General features: G+C 34.4%; 1 protein-coding gene across 1 annotated transcript in view; it reads right to left on the reverse strand.

Annotated features, from left to right (window-relative positions):
• Positions 1–22,816, reverse strand: part of amon (prohormone processing protease amontillado) — a 296,714-nt gene that overhangs the window by 18,824 nt on the left and 255,074 nt on the right. The window contains exons 4-6 of the mRNA XM_075291666.1: positions 18,216–18,253; positions 4,433–4,509; positions 4,198–4,286 (exon numbers count right to left, since the gene is read on the reverse strand). Coding sequence (XP_075147781.1) covers positions 4,198–4,286; positions 4,433–4,509; positions 18,216–18,253 — 204 coding nt within the window. The remainder of the gene's footprint in view (positions 1–4,197; positions 4,287–4,432; positions 4,510–18,215; positions 18,254–22,816) is intronic.

The following is a 22,816-nucleotide window of genomic DNA, read 5'->3' on the forward strand; positions in this document are numbered from 1 at the left end:
CTCTAATGACCACGCAGAAATTGGTCCACATCGGTGCATAATTATGTATAGCCCCCATATAAACCGATCACCAGATTTGACCTCCGGAGCCTCTTGGAAGACCAAAATTCATCTGATTCAGTTGATATTTGGTACGTAACGTTAATATATGGCCTCAAACACCCATGCAAAAATTGGTCGAAATCGGTCCATAATTATATATAGCCCCCATATAAACCGATCCCCAGATTTGACCTCCGGAGCCTCTTGGAAGACCAAAATTCATCTGATTTAGTTGATATTTGGTACGTGGCGTTAATATATGGCCTCAAACACCCATGCAAAAATTGGTCGAAATCGGTCCATAATTATATATATTGCCCCCATATAAACCGATCCCCAGATTCGACCTCCGGAGCCCCTTGGAAGAGCAAAATTCATCCGATTCGGTTGAAATTTGGTACGTGATGTTAATATGTGGTATCCAACAACCATGCAGCATATATCAGTCCATAATTATACATAACCCCCATATAAACCGACCGCAGATTTGACCTCCGATGCTTTTTGATGCCTTTTGATATATGATATTTAACAACCATGCCGAAAGTGGTCCATATCAGTCCCGATCCCGAGATTTGGTTTTGGAGCCTCTTGGAGGAGCAAATTTCAACTGAGTCAGTTGAAATTTGGTACATTGGCCTTTAACAACCATGCCTAACTAGGTCCATATCGGTCTATAGTTATATATAGCCCTCAGATAAATCGATCCCCAATCACACCAGAATTGGCCCATATCAAGTTCATAATTGTATATAGCCCCCATATAAGCGACCCTCATATTTCAATTCTGGCTCCCTACGTACCGTGCAAGAGTCCATATCGATTCGTAATTATTTGTAGACTTACCTACATATACCTTTTTTGTCTAATATATACCACGTATGGACTAACTCACAATTTAGAAAACGATTTAAGATACCACAACCCAAGTAATTCGATTGTGGATGACAGTCTTTCGTAGAAGTATCTACGCTATCCATGGTGGAGGGTACATAAGATTCGGCCTGGCCGAACTTACGGCCATATATACTTGTTTTCTTCATATGCTATCAAAGCCCTTTAAAAACGAGTTAACGAAAACTTTATTTTCCAAATTCAGACTCGACTTACTACTGTAAATTATACTGAAAATGTGCTACGTTTCATATAAAAAACGTCTTTAAAATAAAGTGTTGAAAAACGTTCCTATATTTGAACGATTTTTTGCTTGTAGTCAAGATGCAAAAACACAACAAATTTAAAGACAATTTCATTAATTTTAGAGAATTTTTCTGAATTATTAAAGTCAAGTTGACCTTAGCCCAAAATTTTTTCCTTTCATGTTATGATACCCATTTTTAAGTCTAGTCACTTAATTATAAGGACAATACGACTTCATTGAAAAGTTTATCGATTTTTGGACAAGGAAAAAAACTTTATATTAGAGAAATGCGTCTAAGCGGAATTTACATTCGTATTTTACAGACATGAAATCTTTGACCTCACGACAATATTTTTTTCAGTGCATATATAAAAAAGAAAACTTAGTTCCTCTTTATCCCACGGCATACAAAAGGGTGTAGGATTTTATTTTGGGGGCTCAAGCGCTAATTTATAATTTTACTCAACTTGTCTAATACATTTTTCTACAATTGTGAAATTACTTCGTGAGGACTCGGACCCAAATGTTGCCCACCATCAGTGTCCATGGCTGATTTGGACAATATATTCTACAAATATAGAAGAGGTGGAGATGGCTCACCTTCATATTGATGCACCACTCAACTTTATTACCATTTTCATCTCCCGACCATTTGGAAAACAATCACTGGTCTACTGGTGTTGTATTTGGAAACCTTGATCTTAACATACTGCAGCTCGCAAGTTGGTAATAAAAAAATATATTTCTTTTAAATATTTAAATTATTACGGAGTTTTTTGTAGCAGAACCTATTTCGTTAATTTTTTCATAAAAACTTGTGAAAACTGTATTGGAGAAATTTTTTGAGGAATTTTAATTTATATTAGGGATTTTTGGGGACAAGAGCAAGAAAAATATTGGCAACACTGTTGCGTACATGGTTATAATTTATATTCAGCATAGTTCATATAAAAATTTTGTTGTTAAAATAAAATCCTTGAAGATTTATAACATTGGTGAAATTAATTAGTTTTTTTAATATCCTGGAAGGCTGAGACTATCCTGGCAAGTATCCTTATAAATCTCTGAGAACACTTCTCTCTTATCATAGCAATGTTCCTTACTATTTGAGATTTTTTAAGTTCCTTTGATTTATTTCGCCCAGAGCGCGATGTACATGTAGCAGTCGCCAATAGGAAAGTCCATTTTCATTCGACAACTTTGGTTTCAAAAAAAAATTACAAGGAGGTTGATATGTTCTACAACCAATTTTTAGGTTGCTATCATATCTAAGCCGCTTGCCTGGCAGCTGGCAGATTTATTTCAGTGACAATTAATTTTATCTTTTACAATCTTACAAAAACATTTTGATATATTGCATTCGAATAAAGTTATAAAAAGTGGACGGCAAAACAGTAACAACACCAGTAATGATCCGAAAAGTGAAGGCCAGATTTTGTCGAAATGCACGCCAGAGTAGTAGAAAACTTGATCGTAAGCTGAATATATCAGGAAAAAGGATGCAACACATATTGAAAAATGAGCTTGGACTAAAGCCCTTGAAGTTCTAAGCAGTTGAAGAACCCAACCATTCACAAAAAATTTCGACAGGAGAGAGCCAAGGAAATGGGTCGCTTGCACGAAAGTGGCCAATTACCGAGAAACCATTTCAAACATTATCGGGAAACTGTAGAGACATTGAAGATCTATGGAAGATAAATATTTCGGCTGCAGACCACGAATATTCCAATAGGGCATAGTACCATAGCACTCAGCACGCGTTAAGCAAGAATGGCATAAAAAGAAGGTTTCTGGCTTCATTTCTACTGCACAATGATCACCAAAATCTCTGAATCTCAATCTGCTGGAATTTTGCGTCAGGATCATTTTGGGCAGTAACGTTGGCACTAAAAAATACCAAGGTGTCGTTCATCTCCGCGTGTGATAGCTTTGTGGCCCGTTCCTCGTTTTATTTCTACCGCAAAATGATTATCTAAATCTCCGAATCTAAATCCGCTGGACTTATGCGCCAGGGGCATTGTGGATAATAAGGTTGACCCAAAAAAATACGAAAGTGTCGTTCACCTTAACATATTCGAAAAATTAAAGCCGATTCTGAAATTTGTTGTTATTTGTATAACAACCCAGAAAAAGGGGTGCCAAATTATATGAAAATTATCTTCTTGGCTCCGGAGGTCGTGCTAAATTGGCTCAGAGGCGATGAAATTATCTTTTTGGATCCGGAAGTCATGCTAAATTGGTGCAGAGGCGATGGATTTAATATGAGCTTGTCATACGACATATATCCACCATTTCAACAGCCGTTGCACAGAATTTGAATCACTTATTAAGGTTTGATCCGAATTTAGTGTTTTGTATGTGAATTAAAAATGTTTGTGAAAATTTGCCAAATAAATAATTTTCATAATTTTTTATGATTTTTTAATACGTTGTACACTGCTCGTCTGAAACGTTTGACTTCAAATATTTTCAAAAATTCGCAATTTTTCTACAATGGATATCGATTTTTTTTGACAAAATTTAAATAATTTGTGCCATTTTATTAATCATACTCTGTTTTTTTTTCATATTTGAAACAAGAAAGTTAAAATTACCCACTAAAAATATGAAAAAAGCGAGTTATAAAAAAATTGGTTTAAAAGAACTTCCAGTGTAGTTAAAATGAAGAACATCTTTGGGAGGACATTTTTGGAAGTCCTTTTAAAGTTGTGTCTTTAGAACAACTTGCAATTTTTTTAACCACTAAAATATGAAAAAAGCGAGTTATAAAAAAATTGGTTTAAAAGTACTTCCAGTGTAGTTAAAATGAAGAACATCGTTGGGAGGACATTTTTGGAAGTTCTTTTAAAGTTGTGTCTTTAGAACAACTTAGACTTTTTTTTGCTGAGAAGTAGAATCTATTGGTTTATTCCACTTTAATATTTTTCTTCCAAAATACTTGCATAATATGCCTAAATTTGTCACACACAAATACGGTACAATACCCAAATACAAACTTCCAAGGAAACACTCACCCGCAATTTTACTGTCATAGGCCACACCAACACCACAAATTCCATTATCTCTGGCAGCAGCGACTTCTCCAGCACAACGTGTTCCATGACTATGTAGTACAAGGATGACATAGGAAAACAAAGCAAATTAAACAAACGAAAATCTAGAATTCGTACATCTTGCCTTTAATTTTTTCAATTAATTTTCTATATTTAACATATATATGCGATGCGATGTAGTCTTATCGTTTCTTACCTGTTAAACCAATCATCAGTGTAACGGGGATACGGGAAGGGATCATTGCTGCTAAAATCATAACTGGCTTCAGCATTCTGTAAAATGAAAAAAAGAAAAGAAAAACAAAACAAAAGTAAATACAAATTTAATTAAAATTTAATAAGAATATTCGTTAATACGAGGGCCAATCGAAGAGGTTTCCTAAATAAGCCCTAAGTGTGTTGCCTTAAAATCTGCAAGTAGTAGATATTTGCCAACTCAATAAGCTTACGAAATATATGAGGAGGAGTCAAGCCGATTCGACCATACGCTACACTTAAATTTTGTTTTTTCGCACGAATTTCATTTTCTTTTAGCATTAGCTATTCACGAAAACTTAAATGGAAATTTTGAAAGGAAGTTCTTCCTTAGTCATTAATTTTAAAATACATTCAAAAATATTCTTCAAAATAAAAACTTCCAATTAAAAAGGTTGAAATTAAAAACGGAATCAATTAAAAAATTTATTCATAAAATTAACTTTTTAATCAACTTAAAAAATAAAAATAAAATTATTGAAATTGTTTAGGTTTTCAATTAAAATATTAACTACCCAATTAACCTTTTAATTAAATAAATAAATATTTCCAATTAAAAATATAATTGAAAATTTTGTTCGGAAATTATCACCAGCTATTATTGCATGCTATTCTTTGGATCATTAAAGTCCAAAGAGAAAATCAACTATAATTATAATCAGAAAGTATAAACTCTTACAAAGTAAAAAAAATATTTCAACTAAATGTAAATTAATTTTAAAAAAAATTAATTATTGTTTGTATGAATTGAATTAATTTTTTAATTGAACCAATACAGCAATTAATTGAAAGTGCCGATGAAATCAATTAATTTTTCAATAATATTATTTTAATCAAGACTAATTCTAATATCCAATTAATTCTGTGATTTATACTATAACACAAGGGAACTGATTAAGAACTGAATATTGTTTTTATGGTTATTTCTCGACTTTTCGAGATATACCGTTATGTTCAAAATTAAGGAACTTCCGCTACATATATTGGAATAACTTGAAAACGGTTCACCATATTAAATGACAAAAAATCGAAACTCCCAAACAATATTCTCTTTAAGCCGTGCTTACATTGTTTTTAAATTTTCCAAGTAGTTTTAGAGATATCGTTCAAGTTTTGAAAAAAATAAAATTTTTAACAAAATATTCTTGTTATTTATTTTTATACCCTCCACCATAGGATGGCGGGTATATTAACTTTGTCATTCCGTTTGTAACACATCGAAATATTGCTGTAAGACACCATAAAGTATATATATTCTGGGTCGTGGTGAAATTCTGAGTCGATCTGAGCAAGTCCGTCCATCTGTTGAAATCACGCTACCTTCCGAACGAAACAAGCTATCGACTTGAAACTTGGTACAAGTAGTTGTTATTGATGTAGGTCGGATGGTATTGCAAATGGGCCATATCGGTCCACTTTTACGTATAGTCCCCATATAAACGGACCCTCAGATTTGGCTTGCGGAGCCTCTAGGTTAGGTTAGGTTAGGTTAAAGTGGCAGCACGATTAAATTTCAGGCTCACTTAGATTATTCAGTCCGTTGTGATACCACATTTAACTAAAAATACCTATTACATATGGGCACTTCTAGTCTTAACCACTGAACCTTCTCTGTTATTTACTTTTGTTGAACCAACCAGATTGCTCCAAAAATATTAACAAGCTGCTTAAGTTAACGTTTTCCAGGTCCGTCAGTAATCTAAAGCTATATGCTCCTAAAATTCGCTTACGCCTTACACAAAAAGCAGGACACTCACACAAGAGGTGTTTAATTGATTCTTCTTCCTCCACATCATAACAGCTTATACAATAGTTATTATACTTCGCACCTATAGTTTTTGCAAATTCGCCTATCAGGCAGCGACCCGTTATAGCAGATATCAGTAGTGCTATCTGACGCCTTGAGAACACTAGCATATCTAGTGTGCGGTTTAAGTTTAAATGGGGCCATATTTGCTTGGTGTCGTTACAACCCTTGCAATTCCCCATCGAATATTGGCCATCATAACAGCCTTCTCACGCAGTAAGAGCTTGCAGGTGGCCAGAGGCATACCAACAGATTCTAGTTCCCCTGGAATATGTAAGGTAGTTCCTAGCCTTGCTAACTCATCTGCTTCGCAGTTCCCTGGTATGTTCCTGTGGCCAGGCACCCATATTAGGTGAATATTGTACTGCTCAGCCATATCGTTGAGAGATTTGCGGCAGTCTATGGCCGTTATTTCGAGTTAAGGAACACAGAGTCCAAGGATTTTATTGCAGGTTGACTGTCTGAGTATATATTAATGCCAAAATTTGTTGGAACATTACTTCTCAGCCAATTCACCACCTCTCTTATTGCCAATATTTCAGCTTGAAAAACACTACAGTGATTAGGCAATCTTTTCGCTATTCGAATTTCCAGATCTTTAGAATATACTCCGAACCCCACTTGCCCATTCAATTTGGAGCCATCAGTATAGAAATCTATATATATTTTATTCCCCGGGGTCTGTGTACACCACGCCTCACTGTTGGGAATTAGAGTTTCAAACTTTTTGTCGAAAAGTGGTTTTGCAAGGGTGTAATCCAGTACGTTAGGCACATCTGGCATTACGTGGAGGACCGAACTGTGACCGTACATTTTTTCCGACCACAGCGATAGCTCGCGCAGCCGCACAGCCGTTGTTGCAGCTGACTGTTTGGCCAAAATGTCTAAAGGCAATAGATGTAGCATGACATTAAGAGAGTCTGTTCCTGTCTTACTAAATGCGCCTGAGATACATAAGCTCGCCATACGCTGAACTTTATCTAAACAAGTCGGTTTCTGAAGTGCCGGCCACCAGACTACAACACCATATAGCATTATAGGTCTAACTACTGCCGTGTATAGCCAATGCACAATTTTTGGTTTTAGTCCCCACTTTTTCCTATTGGCTTTTTGCACGAGTACAAAGCTACCGTGGCTTTTCTCACCCTCTCTTCAATACTAAGCCTAAAATTCAGCTTCCTGTCCAAAATAACGCCAAGATATTTTGCACACTCACCAAAGGTAATTTCAGTACCCCCTAAGGAAATGGGCCTAACCGTGGGAGTTTTGCGATCTTTGCAGTACATTACTAGTTCTGTCTTTGCTGGATTTACACTAAGACCATTATCTTTCGCCCATTTCTCATTCATCCGGAGAGCTCTCTGTATAATATCTGATTGTGGATGGGACTTTTCCCCTGACTGCTAGCGCCACATCATCTGTGTATGCCACCACTTTTATCCTTTCTTTTTCTAGGGAAACCAGAAGGTTGTTTATAGCAACATTCCAAAGAAGAGGTGATAGAACTCCTCCTTGGGGAGTGCCTCTGTTCACATATCTTTGTATGTTTGCTTGTCCTAGTGTGGCTGAAATACGTCTCTTTATTAGAAGTTCGTCTAACAGCCTAAGTATACCTGGATCAACATTCAGAGTTGTCAGTCCATTTAATATCGAGCTCCGATGGACATTATTGAACGCCCCTTCGATGTCTAGAAACGCCACGATTGTGTATTCTTTGACAGATAGTGAGCTTTCAATAAAGCTGACTAGTTCATGCAATGCGGTCTCAGTAGACCTGTCCTTCGAGTATGCATGCTGTCGTTTCGAGAGCAAACTTGAATCCACGCTAGTTCTAAGATACATGTCACATACAAAAAAATTTCACGAAAATTTTTCCAATTAAAATTTTAATTGAGTTTTAAAAAATATTCAATTAAAAATTTAATTGATTCAACAAATTTTTTAATTGAAACAAAAATCAATCACAAAAATAATAGTATCAATTAATTTTTTAATTGGATCAATTAACTTTTTAATTGACCTTCAATAAATTTTTTAATTGATACTATCATTTCTGTGATTGAAGACATTTCAATTAAAAATTAATTGGATCAATTAATTTCGTGATTGAATCAGAAAAAATTTTTTTTGTGTGTATCATCCTCTCCAGGGTCTTAAGTAGGAATGAGGATAAGCTGATTGGTCAGAAATCCTTCGCATTCGAGTGAGACGCTTTTCCCGCTTTAGGTACGAAGACGACTTTTGTTTCTCTCCACTTTCCAGGAATATATGTTAAGTTTACACATCGTTTATATATCACCGTCAACCAGGGGATAATTCTTTCAGCTACTGCTTGTAATTCCGCCGGAGTAATTCCATCAGGTCCGGGAGATTTGAATGGTCCAAAGCTATTTAAAGCCCATTTTATTCTAGATTCCGACACAATTTCCTCGATAGAAAATGACCGCTGAGCCTCTGTTACACCACCAGAACATGGTTCAACCGTCTGATTTCCAGGGAAGTGTGTGTCCAAAAGTACCTCCAAATCTTGTAAGTGCCCCAATCCTCCGGAGCTCTTGTGGACTTTGCTTTGTTAAAGAGCTTCCTGCAGGATTTCCTCATATTACTTAACTCCGTAGTTCACCATGGCGTCCGATTTTTTCCCCTTGACTTTCCTCTAGGGCAAGCAGCTTTCAGTGACATGTTGAAGGCCTTAGTAATCCACTCCACTGCGTGTTCGATATCTTGCACAGTGCTCATATTTGTCTCTGGCATTTCCGGTATCATCAAATTGAACGATTCCCTATACCTATTCCAATCAGCTTTCCTAACATTTTGCGGAAATATGGTCTTTGAAGTACGAACAGCCAATCTGAAGCTGATGTAGCGATGATCTGATGTTCCTCAGCTATGTTCCCTCAAAACTTGCCACTCAGATATCTTATCATTCAGTTCCGGAGAGGTCACCGTGACGTCCAAAACTTCTTGCCTGTTTCTGGTGACGAAGGTTGGTGCATCTCCCTTATTGCAAACTACCAGCTTAGTATAGGGTTTCCATATGGATAATTTTCAAAAGAGAACTTTCGCTTTAAAAAAAGAGAACATTTTAACTAAAAAAGAGTTTACAATAAAAAAATTCTTTATTAAATAATTAATAATTTTATTGATGTTAAAATTAAAATAATAATAGTTTCTAATGATAGAAACAACGAAATAAATATATAATAAAACAATAAAAAACAAAAGGAATCACATTTTCTTAAAAAATAAACAAAATAAATTGACGGCGACAACGTATTGGCGTATTTACGTCGTACGTTCAATTACATCTATTTCCAATTTTTACGCCGTACGTCGAAACTCTACCGGAGGCTTGTCCGTTTCGGAATCCTTTGGCTGATCGCTTTTTTATACCCTCCATCATAGGATGGGGGTATATTAACTTTGTCATTCCGTTTGTAACACATCGAAATATTGTTCTAAGACCCCATAAAGTATATATATTCTGGGTCGTGGTGAAATTCTGAGTCGATCTAAGCATGCCCGTCCGTCCGTCTGTTGAAATCACGCTAACTTCCGAACGAAACAAGCTATCGACTTGAAACTTGGCACAAGTAGTTGTTATCGATGTAGGTCGGATGGTATTGAAAATGGGCCATATCGGTCCACTTTTACGTATAGCCGCCATATAAAGGGACCCTCAGATTTGGCTTGTGGAGCCTCTAACATAAGCATATTTCATCCGATCCGGCTGAAATTTGGTGTTAGTATATGGTCTCTAACAACCATGCAAAAATTGGTCCACATCGGTTCATAATTATATATAGCCCCCATATAAACCGATCCCCAGATTTGGCTTGCGGAGCCTAAAAGAGAAGCAAATTTCATCCGATCCGGCTGAAATTTGGTACATGGTGTTAGTATATGGTCTCTAACAACCATGCCAAAATTGGTCCACATCGGTCCATAATTATATATAGCCCCCATATAAACCGATCCCCAGATTTGGCTTGCGGAGTCTAAAAGAGAAGAAAATTTCATCCGATCCGGCTGAAATTTGGTACATGATGTTGGTATATGGTCTGTGCAAAAATTGGTCCACATCGGTCCATAATTATATACAGCGCCCATATAAACCGATCCCCAGATTTGGGTTCCGGAGCCTCAAAGAGGAGCAAATTTCATCCGATCCGCCTGAAATTTGGTACATGATATTGGTATATGGTCTCTAACAACCATGCAAAAATTGGTCGACATCGGTTCATAATTATATATAGCCCCCATATAAACCGATCCCCAGATTTGGCTTGCGAAGTCTCCAAGAGAATCAAATTTCATCCAATCCGGTTGTAATTTGGAACATGGTGTTAGTATATGATCTTTAACAAGCGTGCCAGAATTGGTCCATATCGGTCCATAATTATATATAGCCCCCATATAAAACGTTCTCCAGATTTGACCTCCGGAGCCTCTTGGAGGAGCAAAATTCATCCGATCCGGTTCAAATTAGGAACGTGGTGTTAGTATATGGTCGCTAACAACCATACCAAAATTGGTCCAATCACACAAAAATTGGTCCATATCGGTTCATAATCATGGTTGCCACTAGAGCCAAAAATAGTCTACCAAAATTTTATTTCTATAGAAAATTTTGTCAAAATTTTATTTCTATAGAAAATTTTGTCAAAATTTTATTTCTAGAAAAAATTTTGTTAAAATTTTATTCGGTTCATAATGAAATTTTCATCATTGTCAAAATTGTATTTCTATAGAAAATTTTATTCAAATTTTATTCGGTTCATAATCATGGTTGCCACTCGAGCCAAAAATAATCTACCAAAAGTTTATTCCTATAGAAAATTTTGTGAAAATGTTATTTCTATAGAAAATTTTGTTAAAATTTTATTTCTGTAGAATATTTTGTCAAAATGTTATGTCTAATTTGTCAAACTGAATTATATACGTATTGGATCGATCTTTTTTGATTTAATATATACCACGTATGGACTTACATACATTTTAGAAGATGGTGTTAGGAGGTTTTAAGATACCTTGCCATCGGCAAGCGTTACCGCAACTTAAGTAATTCGATTGTGGATGGCAGTGTTTAGAAGAAGTTTCTACGCAATCCATGATGGAGGGTACATAAGCTTCGGCCTGGCCGAACTTACGGCCGTATATACTTGTTATACCTTCATATGGATATCATGAAAGCCATAACTTACACGTCCTTGGGTCTGGGCTAGATGTGGCAGCGACTCTATGTTTAATATAAACACCGCATGTTTTCTTGGTCCATCCACCTCATCCAAACGACCAACCTTCCAATCGGCGGTTGGAAGATCTGGGTTATATTCTTTTAGTCTCTCTAGTATTGACTCAAGATCAGGAGGGTTTGCCTACCGGCATGTGCTCTAGGTTTAGCCGGTATGTCTTTTTTATCGACTAACTCCAAAGCGGCTCCTTCCCAAACTTCACCAATTAGCATCAATGCAGCTTTAAAGCAATCTATAGACCTCTGGTCCGCAAAAGCTATTAACTTATATCGTCCTTGATACCATCCAGCATCTTGTTGTCGAGGACTTGGTCCGGGAAACTTTTTTCGCACCTCTGAGTAGACACCAGACATGGCGTTCTCAATTTCCCCCCATTTTTGCCTGGAATCATACCATCCAATGCTCCTTTATTAATGGTAGCCATCACAAGGCTGTCTTTTGCCACTTAGGCAAACGATCTTTGATCCCGTTTAGAGGATGGCAGCTCATCCGGTGATCGTTCCCTTTTTCCAGCTTCAAGAATTCCTTGAGCCAATTTTAAGGAATCGCTTTGCTTAGCCGACAACGTGCTTGGGTCGACTGATCCTAACTTCTTTAGGATAAACAAAGCATTTCTTCGTTCCTTGAATCTCTTGCGAGAGGGATTGCATGCTTTTGATGTCGTCACCTTAGAAAAGATTCGACTTGCCAAAGTTTCACCGCCGTCAACTAATTGGGCCTGACTCTTGGTCGTTGCCCAAATGTATAACTTCAGTCGTTACCCGTCCACTGGGCCCTGAAGTTAGCAACCCAGTGGATGACTGTGAATTTCGCTGCATGGTGGTTTATTATTTCCACCACACGTGAAATTCGTAATAAGTACTTATTACGGTGAAATACTCCGCTATTAGAAAACACGTCCGTTCAGTTCGACGGTTGAATGAAATTCGGAGCCTCTAAGAGAAGTATATTTCATCCGATCCGGCTGAAATTTGGTACATGGTGTTGGTATATGGTATCTAACAACCATGCAAAAATTGGTCCACATCGGTCCATAATTATATATAGCCCCCATATAAACCGATCCCCAGATTTGGCTTGCGGAGCCCCTAAGAGAAGCAAATTTCATCCGATCCGGATGAAATTTGGAACATGGTGTTAGTATATGGTCTCTAACAACCGTGCCAGAATTGGTCCATATCGATCCATAATTATATATAGCCCCCATATAAATCGATCCCCAGATTTGGCTTGCGGAGCCTCAAAGAGAAGCAAATTTAATCCGATCCGGCTGATCAGTACATGGTGTTGGTATATGATCTCTAATAACCATGCTAAAATTGGTCCACATCGGTTCATAATTATATATAGCCCCCATATAAACCGATCCCCAGATTTGACATCCGGAGCCGCTTGGAGGAGCAAAATTCATCCGATCCGGATCAAATTTGGAACGTGGTGTTAGTATATGGCCGCTAGAAACCATTCCAAAATTGGTCCATATCGGTCTATAGTTATTTATAGCCGATCCCCAAACACACAAAATTTTATTTCTATGGAAAATTTTGTCAAAATTTTTTTAAAATTTTATTTTTATAGAAAATTTTGTTAAAATTTCATTTCTATAGAAAATTTTATCAAAACTTAATTTCTATAGAAAATTTTGTCAAAATTTTATTTCTATAGAAAATTTTGTCAAAATTTTATTTCTATAGAAAATTTTGTCAAAATTTTATTTCTATAGAAAATTTTTGTTAAAATTTTATTCCTATAGAAAATTTTGTTAAAGTTTTATGTCTAAAAAAATTTTTGTCAAACTGAATTGTATGCGTATTTAATCCGTCTTTTTTAGTATGTTATAATATATACCACGTATGCACTTACTTATAATTAAGAAGACGGTGTTAGGAGGTTTTAAGATACTTTGCCATCGGCAAGCGTTACCGCAATCCAAGTAATTCGATTGTGGATGGCAGTGTTTAGAAGAAGTTTCTACGCAATCCATGGTGGAGCTTCGGCCTGGCCGAACTTACGGCCGTATATACTTGCTTTAACTTGTTTTCATCAACTCTACGAGCTTAAATTAATAAGCACTAGTAATAGAAATATTAAACATTTATTTGTCTTTGTCTCCATTATCTGGCGTCCAAAAGTGTTCGCATGTAATTTCCCCGAAAGAATCCTCTTACGTCTAAGATGATTTTGACTTAAGCATATCCTCTTATTCATAATGGCTTTTTAAGGATGTCCGTGAGTTATATTTGAAGGAGAAAAGGAACATCGTAGATGATTGTGTCTTCTTCATTGCCCCTTTTATTTTCCAACACGCGCAAATCTCTTAAGCTCTAAACGAGAGTTTGAATCATTATTCATATTTAATCTGATTTAATGGCATCGTATTTTTTATGATTTATTTTAGCCAGGGGAAGTGTTAGCATCCATCCTAAGTCTAAGTTAGTCAAAGGATAATTCGTTTTTGCGTTATTTCATGTTCATTTGTTACAATCTTTAGTGGATGTTTAAGTAGTATCGAGAGACTTGCGAAGAAAACATAGTAAAGTATTTTTATGAGAAGTTTGTTAAGCATATTGAACAAAGGTAGTGCAGTGTAACATTAACCGGAATATATATAGCAGTTTGGTATAGTCAAACATTCATAAGGGATACCACTGTTCGGTGTTTGATTTTTGTTTTTCCGCTGAAATGGTCTTCAACCTTGATTATTTGGACAAAATTCGTTTTATGACTTTCTGAGTTCAAGTTTGTCATTGTAGTTCGTGGGTGATTCTGAGTCGATCGGTATATATTTTATGAGGTCCAAAATCAATATTTCTGGTAGGCAATATAGCAAAATGTCTTATCCAAGCTCAGTAAAATATAAATTAGGGCCAGAGACCCCCAAAGTAAAATCCTGCGTCCATTTTCGTCCCCATCCACACAGAAAACAATATCACCAAAATATTTCCAATTAATAAGTAGATTGAAGTTGAAAAATTTCAATAATCAATGAATTAATTGATACAATTTACTTTTTAATCAAGGTAGAAGCATTTAGTTAATTAAATCAATGATTGGAAATTTTAAAATTTTTAATTAAAAAATTAATTGATACAATTAAATTTTTAATCAAACTCGAAAGACTGAGTCACCTAAAAAAAGTGATGGATTTTTTTTTTAATTTTTACATAAAAATTTATTTGAAACAATCAATTTTTTAATCAAACTTAAAACACAAAGTCAGATAAGAAAGTAATTGGAAAACGTTACGTTTTTAATTCAAAAAATTAATTGAGTTTTGCAATCAACATCAATTAAATTTTTAATTGAATCGATTAAAAAATTAATTGAAATTTTTAAATTAAATCAATTAATTTTTTTAAACAAATATTTTTTATACCCAATTAAAACTGTTGTTACTATCATTGATACTATCATTTTAGTGATTGAAGACATTTTAATTAAAAAATTAATTGGATCAATTAATTTCGTGATTGAATCAAAAATTGTTTTTGTGTACACGAAAAATATGCCCAGTTTATGAAAATTTCATATACTGCCAACACTGCACAGATAAAAAATTAATTTAGTTTTGCAATCGACATCGATTAAATTTTTTAATTAAATTGTTAAGTGGAACAAATAATTCTTTAATAAAAACAGCGAAAATTTTCACTCATTTTATTAACTGTCTTTGTGTTCAGTTTGATCAAAAATGTGATTGTATAAATTAATTATACCCTTCACCACTATTGTGGTACAGGGTATAATAAGTTGGTGCATTTGTTTGTAACGTCAAGAAGTAAAAGTCAGAGACCGACCGACGTTTAGTATACCGATCGTCTTAGAATTGAATTCTGAGTCGATTTAGCTATGTCCGTTTGTCTGTCTGTCTGTCTGTTTGACATAGGGTCCTTTTTCGCAACAAAGACAATCCCTATTTATTTTGGAAAAAATCGGTTCAGATTTAGATATAGCTGCCATATATATTTATTACCGATCTGGTCATAATTAGCGATTTTATCAACCGATTTTCTCCAATTCCATATATCCGAATAGGTTATGAGTTTCGAAAAACTTGCAAAATATCATCCAAATCGGTTCAGATTTAGATATAGTTCCAATATATATATAGCCCGATTTAGACTCACATGACTTCAGAGGCCAAAGTTTAACACCGTTTAACGTGAAATTTTGCACAAGGAATATAATGTACATTCTACCAATGCATGTTAAATTTGGTTGAAATCGGTTCAGATTTAGATATAGCTCCCATACATATCTTTCGTCCGATTTAGACTCATATGACCACTGAGGCCACATACATCTGAGCTCTTACATACATCTTTCGCCCGATTTAGACTCATATGACCTTAGAGGTAAAATTTTAACACCGATTCACGTAAAATTTCACACAGAGAGTCAAATTGAAATTTTACCAATCCTTGCTAAAATTTGGTTGAAATCGTTTTAGATTTAGATATGTTATAGAACGTTTTAGACTCGTATTACCATAGAGGCCAAAGTTTTACTCTGATTTATGTGAGGCTATGCAGAGGGAGTAGAATAAAAATTACAGCTATTCATGCTACATTTGGTTAAAATCGGTTCAGATTTAGATATAGCTCCCATATATATATTTCGCCCGATTTAGATTCATATAACAACCGGAGACCAAAATTGTAGATTCATATAACAACCGGAGACCAAAATTTCATTTCGATTTACTTGAAATTTTTCCCTGAGAAAAAATTTTTCATTTTATACCCATTTCAAGATTTAACATTTTATCTATCTGTGCCGAATTTTATCCAAATCGGATCAGATTTAGATAAAACGCCCTATATTCTTCCGTTTGAGGGAAAAATGGTACAACATCAGCACGGATGAAAAAGACTGTTTTTCATATGTTTGGCTATAAACATTATATGTTTGGAACACAAATTTTTAAACACAATATTTTTGAGTGCAAGCATATAATGTTCATAAACTAGCATAACATGTTTGGGACATATATGTTAATATGTTAGAACATATTATGTTTGGGACATAAAATGTTTGTAAATATAATATGCTTGGATGCAAACATATATTAATTTAGAAATAGCCTATAAACATATATGTGTTTAGTAGCTTGGAGCGCTATTTAACAGGGAGCGATATTGAATTAAGTTGGTGGTTGTTGCTTGTTATTACAAAATTAACATTTTATTTTTCCTTGGGCAATTGATCAGCTACTTCTTTGATCCTTACAAACTGTGTGGTCCGCTGTTCGAATCCCCGTCCGGCAAAATGTAAAATTAAAATAAAAAAAAATCATACAATTGAATAATTTCTTCTACAATGTTTGTATTACAGAAAAAGGTGCTAAGAACTAAAAAATCTCGTGGAAGTGAGAAAGATGTGGGGGAATATACAATTGGGCAGAAACAAAATTTTGAGCATTCAGGTCGTAAACCTATGTTGTTAGCACCTATATTACCTGTTTATTTTAATAATTCGTTATGATTGTAAATATATAAATAAATAATATTTTGAGCACAATATTGTTTGGGAGAATTTTTTTTAAGCATATAATATTTTTGGGTGCAAAATGCTTCCAAACATATTATATGTTCACGTAATAACATATTGTTTTTTGGAAGACAACATTATTGAATTTGGATGCAAAAATACAAAATGTTTGGAACTTAGACTAACCAAACATATATTGTTTAGACTAATATGCTTTCAAACATATTATATATTGGAAGAGATCAAACATATAAATGTTTGGGCAATAGCCAAAAATGTATATGCTTGAAGCAAAATATGTTTGGGAGTATATGTTACAGAAGCAATTTTTTATGAGCGTGAGTGAAGATGTCTCCATACTTTACACAGAAGATTTAGATAAGGTTCCGGCTGTGTAAATGTCGCTCGACGTGATCAAATATTGTCACAATCTTGACAATTGATCACATATTGTGGTGAAATTTAGCCAATATCCTTGTGAACTCACCACTGCTAAGGAAAAATAAAAATTCCTCAAATTGTCCTATACCTCTAATACATGTGTATCGTCGGATAAATCATAAATGCACTTTTGTGCAATTAAATGGCTTTAGCCTTATATTTCTCTCAGGAATATAATCCTTTATATAGCTCCCAACAAACTGGAAGGAGTTGAGATGGTATCAAAAATGGTATCAAAATATATGGTATCAAAAATAATCGACCACGCCCGATTATAGACTTTACGAACTTGTTTTTTTAATTAAAGACGTAACTATTTTCAATCATTTTCTTAATTGACTTTGTGTTTTTATTTTGATTAAACAATTGATCAATATTAATTGATAATTTCTTGGATAAATTTATTTCATGATTGAAGCGTAAAGATATTTTTCTCTGTGTGCATATCTAAATCACTTTTTTCCCACACAAGAATTGAACAAAACAAATTTCCTCGTTTATTGTTGAGTATTAATCAAAATAAGTGTTGGTGAATTTGATTGTTTTTTTTTTATATTGGTACTCTTAATCAATTCTCTATCGATGTTTGTATAAAACAAACATAATAAAAATGCATCCTAAAAGAATTCGTTTTATTATCAAACGTTTTTATCTACCGAGTATACTAATAAATTCGTCAGTGTTTATATATGTATATTTAACTTATTTAATAAATATGAAGGTTTACTCACATAATTAAATTTCAAGTCCGGATGCATGTAATCAACTCCTGTGAAATAGAAAAAGAGAATAGATATATTAAAATTTAGTGACATTGGTTATATGATTGTTTACAAAGGGGTTTGCCAATAAAAGGTATTATTTTGATATTTAAATAATACGAAATTTTCTGGTGATAAATTACACTAGTTTACAAAAAAAAATCATGTACACCTGATGAAAATCAACTTTTCTTATGTATTGTGAGCTGCTGATTTCGAAAAAAAAAAAAATTTAAAGTCAAAATTTTCAAAAAAAAAATCGTATTTTACAATGGACCTTTTCCGCCAGAAAAGTATAAACCACTTAACCATTTTTCTGTTCATGGTCATATAGACGATACTCTAACGTAAGTAATAAGACCATTTAGAAGAAAAACGACCGAAAAATTACAAAGTTATAAGCAATTGAGTGAACAAATCCGATGGCAAGTCATGCAAATATGAGCCAATCACCCATACAAAAATTTCTCTCGACCATGAAGAGAATTTTTTTAATGGTTTATACTTTTCTGGCGGAAAAGGTCCATTGTAAATTTTTTTTGAAAATTTTGACTTTTCGCATTGATATTTTTTGAACCATTTAACTTATCACAGATCCAATTACACACTATTATTCGTCAACGGACATTTCTAACTCGAGATATATTGTGTTTAGTGAAAAAAGAGCGAAAATTTAAAAATAACGGGATATTTCAAAAAATGTTCCATATAAAATTTTTAAACATTTTTTTTTCGAATTCAGCAGCTCAAAATACATAAAAAAGTCGATTTTCATCAAGTGTACATTTTGAGTGTAAACTAATGTTATCGGTTGTGTATTTCATACGAAAAAGGAATACATGCCTTTAATAATTTAGACATAATTCAATGTACCGTTCAAAGGTACATTATCATCCACAATCGAATTACGTGGATTGGCATAACAGTTGTCGATGACAACTCAGCAAAAAAAAGAGCTTTCAAAAAAGTAGTTTGGATCCCCAACTTGTGATCTGAAAGAACTGCAAATTTGGATCATCTCCAATGAATTTTACATTGGCTTGTGATAGCACGGAAGTATCTCGTTTTCGGACCCTTTGCACGAAGAAATTAAAAAAAAGAAACTAAAATTTTTTTTCGTCAATTTCACTTTTTTATCAATATTTATACCCTTCACCACTACTGTGGTACAGGGTATAATAAGTTTGTGCATTTGTATGTAACGCCAAGAAGGAGTAATCATAGACCAACCTTTTAGTATTACATTTACGGATCGGCTTAGAATTAAATTCTGAGTCGATTTAGCGATGTCCGTCTGTCTGTCTGTCCGTCTGTCTGTCTGTTGGTGTATTTTTGTGTGCAAAGTACAGCTCGCAGTTTTAGTCCGATTGTCCTAAAATTTGGTATAGGGTCCTGTTTCGGCTCAAAGACGATCCCTATTGATTTTGGGAAAAAATCGGTTCAGATTTAGATATAGCTGCCATATATATTTTTCACGGATCTGGTCATAATTGGCGTGTATATCAACCGATCTTACTCAAATTCCGTACATCCGAATATTTTATGAGTCTCAAAAAACTTGCAAAATATCAGCCAAATCGGTTCAGATTTAGATATAGCTCCCATATATAGCTTTCGCCCGATTTAGAAGCATTTGCCCACAGAGGCCAATTTTTTGCACCGATTTAGTTGAAAATTTGCACAGGGAGTAGAATTAGCATTGTAACTATGTGTGCCAAATTTGGTTGAAATCGGTTCGGATTTGGATATATCTCCCATATATAGCTTTCGCCCGATTTACACTCATATGACCACAGAGGCCAATTTTTTGCTTCGATTTAGTTGAAATTTTGCACAGGGAGTAGAATTAGCATTGTAGCTATGCGTGCCAAATTTGGTTGAAATCGGTTCAGATTTAGATATAGCTCCCATATATAGCTTTCTCACGATTTACACTCATATGACCACAGAGGCCAATTTTTTGCTCCGATTTAGTCGAAATTTTGCACAGGGAGTAGAATTAGCATTGTAGCTATGCGTGCCAAATTTGGTTGAAATCGGTTCAGATTTAAATATAGCTTCCATATATATTTTTCGCCCGATATGGACTTATATGGCCCCAGAAGCCAGAGTTTTGGCCCAATTTGGTAGAAATTTTGCACTAGGAGTACAATTAGTACACGCAAAGAAAAAAAAAAACGTTTGGAAAACGTGTACCAAAAACGTTTTTCTTTTGTTAGAGTTTTTTGAATTGCTTCGAAAATTTTAAACTTTTATCACCAAAAAAATTCGTTTGTTACAAAATTTTTATTTTTTCAATAAAAAAAGTTATTTTTGAAACAACAACACAGTCCATTTCGTTTATATCAAACACTGTTCTTTTCTGACGTTAGGTCTTTAATAAGACACATTTTACAGTTCAAAATTTAATATACTACAATGTAATGTTGAACATTTTTTCGGAATCTTCCGAATATATCTGGAATATATGTAAAAAAAACAATAGCAAAAAAAAAAAACTTTGGCCGAAGCAGGGATCGAACCCACGACCCTTGGCATGAGAGTCGGACGTAGCTACCACTGCTCCACGGTGCCAAACTAAATGTTTGTTTCTGTTAAATAAACTTTGTTTATTCGGTTCGTGGGCGCCGCAAGCTATGCTATATAAATATAACTTATATGGATATTTATCTATTGATGACCATAACAGGTACATAGCTCAGTGGTTAGTGTGTTGGCTTACAAAGTGCGTGGTCCGTGGTTCGATTCTCCGTCCAGGCGAAAGGTAAAAAAATTTTAAAAATTTATAAAATCGTATAATTTCTTCTACATTGTTGGTATTACAGGAAAAGGTGTTAAGAACTAAAGAACCTCGTGGATGTGAGAAAGATGCGAGGGAAAATTCAATTAGCAAGAAAACAATGTTTTTCTTTTTTTTTGAGTTTGACTTTATGAAATTGTTTTTACATCCTGGAAAAGAATAAACGTTTATCACAAAAAGTATATACTTTTCTTCCACATACACTTCCTTACAGCGAAAAGCAAATGAGAAACGAACTTTGTTTGTCTAAAATTTCGTTTGGGAGGAAAGAATTATTTTTTTGCGTGTAGTATATATAATGTATGTATTTGGGACAAACCTTTTATATATAGCACCCAACACAATTGACAGATGTGGTATAGTTTCGAAAAATTAGATCTACAAAGTGGTGCAGGGTATAATATAGTCGGCCCCGCCCGACTTTAGACTTTCCTTACTTGTTTTTTACTAATATTGTGTTCCACCCTAGTGCATTAGCCGACTTAAAGTCTATAGATTTTGTAGAAGTCTATCAAATTCTGTCCAGATCGAGTGATATTAAATGGCGATTTCGGTTGGGAAAAAAGGTGCAACATTCTCGAAATTGATTGCCAAATATAAAGGACACTGTCATAGATTTTGGATCCTGTATCCCCCACAATATTATGAATTAACAATAACTTTGGAATGACACTATTATTTGAGCGAAAATACAATGAGGGAAAAAGTAGTGTAACACCAGGGCAACATATTTTTTGCGAAACGAAAACGCCCTAAATGTATGTATTTGGGACAAACCTTTATATATAGCCCCCAACGCATTTGACGGATGTGATATGGTATCGAAAATTTAGATCTACAAAGTGGTGCAGGGTATAATATAGTCGGCCCGCCAACTTTAGACTTTCCTTACTTATTTTTATTACACTTTTATATTCTTAGTTATCTAATTTTTACAATTTGAAAACAATTTTCTCTCCGACTGGGGGTTGAACATGGGTTTGTTGGCACCATAACAGAACGCCTTAGCACACTCAGTCACAAACACCATTGAACACGAAGCATCGAATTGTCAATTCAAATGCTTGTGGTATGATCGTAATATAACCCAAAGGCATAACATTCTAAATAAGTCTCGAGATGTTCTTTATTAGTATAAGTGAAACTATAAAGAACACAGTTTCAAATCACACCGGCGGTAATTATTTATCATATATGTTGTTACTCAATAAAAAATTTAAAATTCTAGTAATTTTCAAAACCTTCTCAAAAGAACTTCCAATAGGCACAGGCTCAAATTCCCTCGGGGGTGAAATTTTTAATTATATTTTCATTGTTTTTTTACTTTTTTGGTGATTTTCTATTCTTTTGTTACGATATTTAATAGTCCTAACTTTTAATTTTCACTTTAAACAGCCAAATAGCGTATTTTCTAAGAATGGTTCAAATGAACTTCATTGGAAGTGGAAAAAAATGATGAAGGATTCCGGAATGCTCTTAAAAAGAAATGTTTGTGGAATAACTTCCAACTTTTTTTTGCTGGGAAGGTATATGTTAGGTAGAAAAGGCATGATTACTCGTAAATACCTATATAAACCACATTACGAGGGTTGCCTTTTATATTTTGCGGTTCAGAGAACAAAAAAAATATTAATCATCGAAAATAGCTTCAGTGTTTTTAAAAATATTCCCTATTGAGACCTATACACTTTTGCTTGCTTTGCACCACTTTTCGAAACACTTTTGCCAGTCTGATTGAGGTATTTCCAAAACATGTAATCTGAAAGCATCA

This window comes from Haematobia irritans, chromosome 1, assembly GCF_050003625.1.
Source record: "Haematobia irritans isolate KBUSLIRL chromosome 1, ASM5000362v1, whole genome shotgun sequence".
In the NCBI taxonomy this organism is placed as follows: Eukaryota; Metazoa; Arthropoda; class Insecta; order Diptera; family Muscidae; genus Haematobia; species Haematobia irritans.